The 10,546-nt window shown below is 39.1% G+C and overlaps 2 protein-coding genes across 5 annotated transcripts; both read right to left on the bottom strand.

Annotated features, from left to right (window-relative positions):
• Nucleotides 1-64: 64 nt before the first annotated feature.
• On the bottom strand, nucleotides 65-5,328 carry dhrs7b (dehydrogenase/reductase (SDR family) member 7B). Of its 4 annotated transcripts, XM_068336363.1 has the most exons (8): nucleotides 5,119-5,328; nucleotides 3,654-3,822; nucleotides 3,443-3,561; nucleotides 2,868-3,078; nucleotides 2,517-2,609; nucleotides 2,251-2,403; nucleotides 733-978; nucleotides 65-199 (listed from the first exon to the last, which is right to left on the bottom strand). In XM_068336363.1, exons 1-7 carry the CDS (start codon nucleotides 5,248-5,250, stop codon nucleotides 773-775), a joined length of 1,083 nt encoding a protein of 360 aa, XP_068192464.1. In that variant the 5' UTR covers nucleotides 5,251-5,328; the 3' UTR covers nucleotides 65-199; nucleotides 733-772. The 4 variants fall into 4 exon arrangements, with proteins under 4 accessions (XP_068192464.1, XP_068192462.1, XP_068192465.1 ...); XM_068336361.1 differs by lacking the exon at nucleotides 65-199 and having other exon boundaries at nucleotides 553-978; nucleotides 5,119-5,327; XM_068336364.1 differs by lacking the exon at nucleotides 65-199 and having other exon boundaries at nucleotides 553-978; nucleotides 3,654-3,826; nucleotides 5,119-5,255.
• A 2,076-nt stretch (nucleotides 5,329-7,404) lies between these two features.
• Nucleotides 7,405-9,774, bottom strand: tmem11 (transmembrane protein 11). The gene is made up of 2 exons (XM_068337005.1): nucleotides 9,728-9,774; nucleotides 7,405-8,367 (listed from the first exon to the last, which is right to left on the bottom strand). Exons 1-2 carry the CDS (start codon nucleotides 9,772-9,774, stop codon nucleotides 7,851-7,853), a joined length of 564 nt encoding a protein of 187 aa, XP_068193106.1. The 3' UTR covers nucleotides 7,405-7,850.
• Nucleotides 9,775-10,546: the final 772 nt, after the last annotated feature.

Here is a 10,546-nt window from a genome sequence, read left to right as displayed (position 1 = left end):
TGGGATACATTCTTTACAAAAAGGGAAGACTTGGCACAATAGGGAATCATCCCAGATGCTAAGTCAGAGAGTCACGATAGATCCAAAGGAAACATCCAAGGAACTGGGGGCCTCACTCATCTCAACATAGGTCAGACTCTGGACAAACATTGTTTCCATGGGACCATGGGAGACGTGAGGAGAAAACTGATCCTTAGACCTGGTATAAAACAAAAAAGCATTTCAGAAACTGAAAATATGGAGGTGGCAGTACGTTGCGGGGATGATTGTTACCACAACAAAAGTCCCACAGTGTAGCACAACAAAAAAATTCTATTAGAAATCAGGAGTTCAATTCACAACACAGGAGCAGTTTCTTGTTCACATAGAGTGTGATGGTTTAAAGTTAAACTAATATTCTTTTCAACCATTAAATATTGCACTTACACTTGCTTTCAAAGGTGATTATTGCAGCGGAGTACAATGAGATGAAAATTATTCAATAGCATTTTCCAGACCCGACAAATCATACTAATCGTTACATTAAAAGTTTTACCCATTCCAGCAATTAGATAGTAGCTTGATTATTTTTATTTGTAAATAAAACACAATTTAAAGTAGTCAGGTCAAAAATGACACCACTATTTGTTCAAGTACCTTTTTTTTAAACAACATACAGGTTAAGTGTTAACAGAACTTTCAGCTGTATTCAAAATGTTGAAGCAGTTACATTTCCCATTTTAGTCCACGTGCCTCTAATGACTGAGGCTCCTGGTTCTCTCCTGCAGCTGCATCACTCATCTTTTGCTTTCTGCTCCTTGCGAGAGCGGGAGGACATGAGTCTGAAGAAGAGTGCAGGCCACAGTGTTCGGAGGTAAATGGCCAGTGTGGGTAAGGGTCCGGCCAAAACAACATCTTTGCTCCTCTGACGGACAGCCCTCAGGACAGCCTTCGCCACGACCCGGGGGTCCTGACCCGTTGCAGTGGTTTTATCTACGACTGAAATCAGGGTGTTACCAATGAAGAAAACTTGCATCAATGATGGGGGGATATGTCAGAAAATACAGAAAACTATTTCAGTTCTTGAACGGTTTTCCCTCTTTTTCATCATTTACTACTTATTCCTGTTATTCAATTTTGGTTTGTTTTTATCTTGCGCTTAATTTAGTCATTTCTGATTTCTACTTCTGAATTCTATGTCTTTTTTCAGGCTCACATAAAACAGTTAAAATTAAAATATATGCATGCATTAAATTCCTTTACCTATCAATCTCTGACCAAATGTTTTTCTGAACTGATCATAAAAAACATGTAGTGATAATATGTTGAACTAAGAACTATTTTTTGATAAAATACACTAAAACATTCCTGTAAGCACCAAACATACACTGCCCGGCCAAAAAAAAGTCCCCTTTTGGGTTTCAATAAGCAAATTGCAGTGTTATGATCAGGGGTTGCTTCGGTTGGTCAAGTCTAGGCTCAGCAATATTATTCAGCAAAAAAATTAAGTCAGCTGAGTATGTGAATGTACTGAATGACCAGGCAATCCCATAAATGGATTTTTTCTCCCGGATGGCACAATGAAATTCCAGGACAACAATGCCAAAATTTATCGGACTCTAATTGTGAAAGAGTGGTCCAGGGAGGAATCATTCTGACACATCAATTGGCCCCCAGAGTCCTGAGCTTAACCCCATTCAAAGTCTATGGGATGTGCTGGAGAAGACCTTGCAGAGAGGCTTGACTCCTACCGTCAATACAAGAACTCGGCCAAAAATTAATGCAATTCTGGACAGAAATAAATGCTGTGACGTTGTACGAGGGTGTTAAAACAATGCCGCAGCAAATGCGCACTGCAATCAAAGCTACAGGCAGTCCCACGAAATATTAAGAGTGTGTGACTATTTCTTTTTGGCCGGGCAGTGTATTTACATTTTGGAAGATTTTAATACATAGGCACATAGGCAAATCATTATTTATGCACTGTATGAAAAGTTTGCTTTTAAATATTCATTAATAGATATATAAAATAGATATACTGTATTTGCTGCAGTGATCTATTTTATTATTTCTCTGCCCTCTTCTTCTTTGGGGTTCAACTGTTACTGAAAAAGGACAGATAGTCATCAGTCTTCTAACTTACTTTAAAAATATTTAAGTATTGCTGGAAAATAAATAAAGCAGTACATGTGTATTCCATGAACAGTTGTCACAGTGATTCGTATTCTATTTTCATGGATAAAATGTCACACATTTATTTCACTGCCTCACCTCCGTACTTGGATCCGTCTCCTGTGACGGCGTTGACCGACAGGTTAGTTTTGATGTACCCAGGACTGATCACCGTCACTAGAATACCATGATGCTCAAGCTCAGCGCGTAAACAGTCAAAGTAGGCCTGGGTGGCATGTTTCGAGGCTGCATCTGGCCATAATATATACAATACAGAGTCCAGCTTTAGTTTCAAGTCAACCACACATAAAACTACCAGTGGCAATTTTGTTTGCTTTCAAATCACAGGACAAAAGAGAACTTACAAGCTGATCTATGAGGAATAGCTATCTTGCCCTGGACACTGCTGATGACGACAATGTGGCCACTGTGTCGATGAACCATAGATGGGAGCAGCGCTGTGAAAGGTGAAAAAATAATTGAGCACAGAAACTGTACAATATTGTGTTTCCACTCCTAACAAATCTAACATGAGAGCTAAGATTCAGCCACAGAATGATAATTCAAGTTCATAATATATTTGACTTCAAAACAGTTTAAATGAGCTTCGATGGTCTGGCTCCCACTGATATATTTATGACTGATATATTTGGATTCCTCAGGGCTGGAATCCAAACAGAAAACTTTTCACAGTCCAGGCTGCTCAACTCACCCACCTTGAGTAAGAGAAATTGGTCCAAAATAATTTGCTTCCATAACATCTCGCTGAACTGAAATATGAGTGTCCAGTATGCTCCCACGGTAACTGATTCCAGCATTGTTGATCAGGACATCCACTTGTCCGTAACATTTCAGGATCTCCTCTGCAGCTTTTTCTACCATGTTTCTGTCCGTCAGGTCGAAGACAACAGTGCAGGGAGTGTGGGTCTGGTGGTTTAACAAGGCAGAGGAGACAAGTTATTTTGTGCATAATGTAGCTGCTACTATGAGATAAAATCACCTGCATATAAGGTCAACTGCTTTGAAATGACCCAATGACTCTTAGAACTTGCAGGTGAAGGAATAAATTGCAGGGCGTGAAGAAACTAATTCTCTTCCCATGACAAATAATATAACAGTCTGACAAAAAAAGTTATGATTCATTCAGTTGATTAAAACGTGATGATGTCTCATTCTAAAGGTATGTCTTTTTTCAAAATATTTAATTTTAGATCAGATAAAATACAAATCAAAGGACGCAATGGTAGAAATCTAGTGTGAATGGTTCTCACACCATCAGGGGCCTTCACACCTGTCGCTGTAAACTTTTTGAACTTGCTGTAAGCTCCTGGGCCACCTGCTGCAGACGGGCTGCATCTCGTCCACACAACACGAGTCGAGCGCCTGCAACATGGAAGACCCTTGCACACTCTGCAATAAAGAAAACACATTTACATTTTACTCTATATAATTTTACGTATATGTCTGAAAGCTTAAGAAGGTAAAGCGAGTAGGGAGCCGACCTTTTCCCAGTCCAGAGCTGGCCCCTGTTATGACCACTACAGCATCCTGCAGAGAAACTCCTGGTCGGAGGCGGACAAGTATGCGATAAACCAGCAAGATCCCTGCGCTTGCTAAAGCCAGTTGAAGCGCACCTTCCATAACGCGCTCCATCAGCCTGCTCTGCTCAAGCTACCTGCAGACAAACTCCACCAGATTAATTTGGAACATAGCATCCGCTGCATCCATTGGTTTTGTACAGAATTTACATTCAACAAACGTCTGAATAGAAAACGTTCACTCTACACAGCACTATCAGATTATCCATCCATTTACTTTATACAGAGGCTTTCTACTTTTCTGCAGCCGCTTCTTCTGCTTTGTGAGTCTCAGGTTTTGCTGGAACCCATCCCAGGTGGCTAAGGGAGAGAGGCAGGGTAAACCCCGGACGCGTTGCCAGCGAGCCACCCGAAAGACAAACAAGCACACAAGAATTCCTATGTTTCAGTTTAGATTTACCAATTCACCTAACTTGTATGTTTTTGGAGGGAGGAGGAAGGCAGACAATCCAGAGAGAATCCATACAAACATAGGGAGAACATACAAACTCTCCTCTCCATTCCGGAACCTCCTTGCTGTGAGGTGGGAGCTCTACCCAGCGTGGCACAGTGGCACATCAGATTATTGGTTTGTTAATCTGAATCCCATTTGATACCCCTAGTGGAGCACTCACCTCTTAAAACATCAGTCCATAAACAGGTTGATGCATCAGAAGTAGCACTTTGGGACTAAATTTGGTGATAATTAGCTGACAATGCAAATAACTTAAGATAAAACCCTTGTGTGTTGTTTTTTTTTACAGTTCATTGCTTAAAAGTTCACAATTTAAAAAGTGTCTCTAACATTTTATGATGAAAGCAACTGACTATTGCAGGACTATTATTTTGTCCTTTGCTTGCTTTTCATGAGCAAACAACATATTTGACTTTATGACTCATAAAAAAGCACCAAAATAGGACGTGACCTAAAACACACGCTGAAGGGATTGTGAATATTAATATCCTGTGCGTGTAGTTCAGCCTTATAAACGTTCTCCAAAGCACAGAGTGACATGTACTACTATCTGTTTCACACACACACACACACACACACACACACACACACACACACACACACACACACACACATTCCTGATCTTATATTCATCTATTCAATGTAACATCACTGATGGATGCTGATCACAAAAGTAAAATGGGACACTTGTGACTAGTCCTATGCATAAAGCCGACTCTGGTGATAGTCACAGTGAACTTCATTGTCCAATGATTATCAGCATTTTAGCTTGTTTGTGTCTCCGTGTCTGCTCTTGCACCTGTTCATCAGTAATTGAACGTACAACGACTCCAGCTGTGGTTACTAATGCTACTGCTATCTAACATTCACGTTGTAATACATCAACAACTTATACTTGGTGAGCGCCTCACGTACCTGTCGGTCCTGCTTTCCCACACAGCCTCTGGGTAGCGGATGTGAGTTGAAGCACTTCTGGGTTCGATCCCAAGATGGCGAATAAATGACGGGCGCTTTTTTTTTTTCACAAATCTTTTTCACCTTCATCATCTCGGCCTTAGATACAGAAACTTCATATCTGAAACACTCCAATTACTATAATGACTTGGTTTATTTATCTATCTCGGGCACAGCCCGGGTTGATAGGGTCGCTGGTTTTAGACACAAGAAATAGGATTGGCTGGGATTAGCATGACAAAGCCACAATAAACCAATAAGACCCCTCGTAGCTGTTGTCGTCACCGCCTGAAAAAAAAACATCCAACCAGTGCTTCGACTACCGGATGTGTCGCTCTGTGGGATAGATGGGACTTGTAGTTTAATAACACCAGCAGAAGTAAATGAGTTTATTTCTCCTTTTTGACTTCTCTCGGACGTCTGATGTCAATTCATAGTCATAGTCAACTTTATTGTCAAATGTACCATTTATGCACGACATACAGCACGGATGGAATTACAGTCCTCTCAAATCCACAGGCAGTAAAAAAACCACGAAAGAACCTGTCCAGCGGGAGAGAGGAGCGGTCCTATCCTATACCAAAAAGGTTTGTCGCGATGAAACCAACGGAACCCATAATCAGCCACATGAAATTGACTGTTTTCATCACATTTAGTGAAATCATTGGGATTATCTAGATTTTCCCAGGACCTGAAAGGACTGGATTAAAGTTGTTTTTACCCTTATTAAAAAATGATTTGTGAAAGGAATTAAACAGTAGTACATCAAATACTAATCTATAAGCAACCTCAGTTAAGTTTATGGGTGAAAACTGAGATACACTTTAATAAAAATATGCTGAAAGTTCAACATTTTACATTTATTTGAAGCACCCAAAACTTGGTCATAGAATTGGAAACTCCTCAAAAATGACCAGATTATTCCCTAATACAAAAATACTGAGCCATCATCCACCTAATTGGATATTTCCTTTATGACTCGGGCGTCCCTATACATCATACCCACAAACGTTAGTTTCAGATCAGTCATACATCCCAACGAATTGATCCACAGTGGTGTCACCAACTAGTCAGATGACAGGTAATCTGGACACTCTGGTCATCTATTAAGAAATGAATGCATAATATAATCGAATTTTGAGCAATTTCAGAACAGGAATGTAGAAAATTCAAGAGCTACAGTATGCAGCACTGTCTAGTGTACCAGGTACTGTGTGTCAATATATCAAACTCAAATTTCTCCAGATTACAGCAACCTGGATTATCGAAGGTTTTGCTAGGAAGAACCCACTGAATGTACTGTAGATATAATTTAAGAAAGTAAGGTTTTTAACTTAAAAAGAAAAATAACACTTGTTCAAGGTTTCAGGACAAAATTATATTGAAAGTAGTAATAGTTCAACATTTTCACCAAGTAAACTCTATACCACCCTACTGGAGACAAATTAAAGCAGTTTAAACATTTGGTAAATACCAAATAATAATATCAGACATGAGTATACTGTTGCAAAGAAGTACAGGAAAGATTTTTACATTGTCATGGTGTGATCAATCCTTCTGTTCACATGATGTGGCTGACTGCACACCTTTGTAAAGAAGTGTCAACATTTTCAAGCCTTGGAAGTACAGTAAAATAACAATTGGAATCCATTGCTGACATTGTTTAATTAAGATTTTCAGATATTTACATGAAAATTCTCTTTGGGGAACTGCAAGAACACATTTGCTCATTTCTTGATGTCAAAGAATTCAAAATGAGTAGAAGTTTTCATTTTAAAAAAGTCATCAAAAAACTGATCAGTTATGACTCTTAAATCCAACCAATTGACATCTGAATTCAACTTTATAAATTGTTACAGTATGCAATGTAATGCATTGTCCGCTTCTTCCATAGTTATGATTAACCTCTCCAAAAATTATTAAACTGCCTACACAGACAGTAACTCATAATATAGGATAAAAATATGCAAAAATATTATGAAATTAGAATTTGCTTTGTAATTATTTGTAGTGTTAAACAGTGTCTAGATTTATTAAATTATGAGTGTTTGGCTTGATTGTAATGTAATATACACTAGAAGCAAGAGTGAAGTGTTACTTTTTAAATGACACAGGAAATGTGACTTTGTACTCTAGAGCAATCTACATGAACAAGATACAATCTTGATAAAGTTGCACTTACTTGCATTTTTCTTTGAATTATGTAGAATGCATTGAATAAAAATTATGAAATAAAATACAGAAAAGTGAGTTTGAAACATTCTAATGTTTAATGAAAGGGTGGTGTGCTGATCAATGGGGTACAGCAAAACTACGAGGGACAGGAGAAAGAGCTTGGTTTCAAAAACATGTCTGTTCACTTCAGTATCAGTAGAATCAAGTCCAGAGGAACTGCAGTCATATCCTTATGCCATATGCTTGTTGTGTGCCAAAAAAATGTGGGTGGAGGATGCAGGGGAGGAAGCAAAGGGTACTAATAAGTGTGCTGTTGTTTTCTCATACAAGTAAAGGAAATTAGGGGAAAATAATTCCTTCTAGTTATAACGAAATCCTATTTTTCAAAATGAAAGCACCCCCCATATGTGTGGAGCTCAATGCTGGGCCTGATCCTGACTTCTGCTTTCTTACATCTGGGGTGGATAGTTTTTGTTTTAAGTTTTTAAATTTCGATTCTTAAACTGTCTTCAGTGCGCTCATATTGTGTAGAGTTCATAGATCTTCTTGGCGCAATACGCCAGAGCAGCCAGTGCTATCGTATTATGGAGTCTCTTTCTGTGGATGTCATCCCTGCGTACCAAAACCACGGGCGTTGAGGAGGTGAGTGTATGGAGTGGCAGCCTTGAAAGTTTTTGGCTGTCATATTCCACCTGGTACTTGCAGCAAGGGTCAAACTGCCATGAAATTCCATAGAGGGCTGCACATGCTACACTGAGGGCCCCAGCGGACAATGCCACATAACGCGTGTATTCAAGGGGCAGCGAAAGCGGTGTCAGAAGACAAGTGGTGCCTGACAACACGGCCGTCTTGTGCAGGCAGTTGCCCACCGTAATCCAACGGGCTGTTTCATCTCCGATGCGTGTGGGCTCGATAACAATGTATTTATACTGAGCCTCCAGGGCTTGCTCCAGCTCATACTCAAACTGGTCCTGGGCATTCTCCCCATTGTAGATCTCATGCACAATGTAGCAGTCTGTCGCCGCCATCACTCCTCTGTGAAGAAGAAGGAAAAAACACAAGACAGTGAAGAAAGGGGAGCGTAACAGGACTTAATAATGAGACTGATATGTCCAATTATTGACAAAAACTGGGCCATTATCTCATATTTACACACACACACACACACACACACAAGCACACACACACACACACACACACACACACACACACCTGCTTGTTTTGATTATAATTACACTAATATATTCCACTGGCAAAACCATGTGTAATTTATTGTTAATTTGAAGTTAATCACTCCATGGTTCTGCACTAAGTACAAAAAAAATCCCATAAAACATCCCCAACATAATTGTGCTCAAATAATACTAGCAATAATAAGTTAAAATAATACTTTGTTAAGTTGATGTCGCTGGACTCCCAAAAACATCGGTGAGAGAAAATATGAACATTATAACACAGTTATTAATTTGTATCCTTCAATGTGACCTACAATATATAGAACTCAGCATTCCTACAGCCAATATGTCAAACGTATTTCGGTGACTTGGGTTGCACAAGTACCTTTGTCGCATATAAAACTTCGAAATTACAGTCAATTATTTCATCAATAATGTAAAATGTGGGGAACGCATTATTTAAAGCGCAGTATTAGTTAGTTTTTTATCCAAAACCTAATACGGCTTAGCTTGGCGAATGTAAAAAGAACATTGTCTATTATTGTAACTCATAAGCCAATGTTTACCGTCATAAAACCTCGGTAAATCGATATATTTCGTGGATTCAAAATAATCATAAATATGACAAACTTGTGTATCAACACTTTGGGCCTTCTAATACGTGTTAAGTTAACTTTGACAACAAACCCCTTCAGAGACAGAGCAGTACCCAAAATGGTTATTCGTAAAGATCAGTGAAGGATCGCCGTGTCGGGCACACGCTACACCTGCAACACTGGTTCAAACGCATGCATAGCAGAAAGTCGGAAAACTAGCCTGCGAAGTTTGGGGAACGTTCTAATTTGAGAACAGATTGATAACGGTTAACATTGTTCACGAAGCCAGTATCGTTTAAGCAGGTGAGCCGTGGTTTATAACACCAGATTTCGCATTCACGCACAACTACACGTAGCTTATGCCATTTGGTACGAGGTCAGTGTTATATGAGCAAAACATCACACGAGATGCTAGTTTATTTCCTTGCTAACGTTAGCTTGGTGTACACGTTAGCCTGTTAACATTAGCTAAACATGGGAGGAAATTCAAACTTGTCTTGTTGACTTTTCACTTTAAATCGCTAATATTATGCATAATCGAGATCTGGCACATTGTGACATCTAAAAAATATTGAATTATAGTGACACATATTCAAATAACGGCGTAGATGTGGAGTAACTGACCTCTCCCTGCTTACTGGGACACCGCGCCTCCTTCCCAGCGACGCCATGTTGGAGATACAATCGTGATTTCAGTTGACGTATAACAACACTCACGCTTCTGGGTAATGTAGTTTAAAAACACTACCGACGCACCACTTGTATTCCAATAAGGACTACAAATACCATGATGTTTTGAAGAATGTACTTGCAGATCGGTTTTGTATGGACCCAAATAGAAGTTTAAGAGGTCATATCTTTTTTTAAGAAATTAATCTAACATAAAGGAACTTTGTTTGTCTGCTTAAATACATAATAATAAACATGTACTAAGTGTTTACGAAATAAAATGAAAATTTATACACTAACATTTTTTAAATTGAACTTTAGTTATTTATCATTTTTAAAGGTGAACACAATATAACAAGTGTCCTTTTCGTTTTTATCCATGAAATGTATGTTTGAAACTCACCCATATTCTGCTCTTGAGCTGTCTGTCTCTTAATGTCCACAGATTAGTGTGGGCTCTGTGTCCCCGTGCTGCAACCTGAGAAGCTACGAACTTAACATCTTTCATGGTGACGTGTAGGAATGTAGAATCCACTTTTTTGTAACGTCTGTGACAATGATTTTTAAAGCCTTATTTTCTAGCCAGCTAAATGATGCACGCATTACGTATGAATATCACTTCAACGCATAGAGAAAAGGCCATATTTTCTGTTATGATCGTTTCATGATGATTGGTAGCTCCACCTGCCAAGACTCCCGTGGCCCGTTCGGATACGTGAATATTCAAAATAACAGATCAATAATCTCTTCTATTGTAGGTAATTATTACCTCCG

Source organism: Antennarius striatus, chromosome 16 (genome assembly GCF_040054535.1).
Source record: "Antennarius striatus isolate MH-2024 chromosome 16, ASM4005453v1, whole genome shotgun sequence".
NCBI lineage: Eukaryota > Metazoa > Chordata > Actinopteri > Lophiiformes > Antennariidae > Antennarius > Antennarius striatus.
This window is presented reverse-complemented; position numbering and strand designations above follow the sequence as displayed.

Coding starts and splice junctions, on each gene's coding strand:
- dhrs7b (XM_068336363.1), bottom strand. CDS start 5,250: ATGATGAAGGTGAAAAAGATTTGTGAAAAAAAAAAAGCGCCCGTCATT. Junction 2,610..2,867: donor ACCAATTTCTCTTACTCAAG/GTGGGTGAGTTG, acceptor CACCTTTCACAG/CGCTGCTCCCATCTATGGTT. Junction 979..2,250: donor AGACGGATCCAAGTACGGAG/GTGAGGCAGTGA, acceptor CCCTGATTTCAG/TCGTAGATAAAACCACTGCA.
- tmem11 (XM_068337005.1), bottom strand. CDS start 9,774: ATGGCGTCGCTGGGAAGGAGGCGCGGTGTCCCAGTAAGCAGGGAGAG. Junction 8,368..9,727: donor GTCCCAGTAAGCAGGGAGAG/GTCAGTTACTCC, acceptor TCTTCTTCACAG/AGGAGTGATGGCGGCGACAG.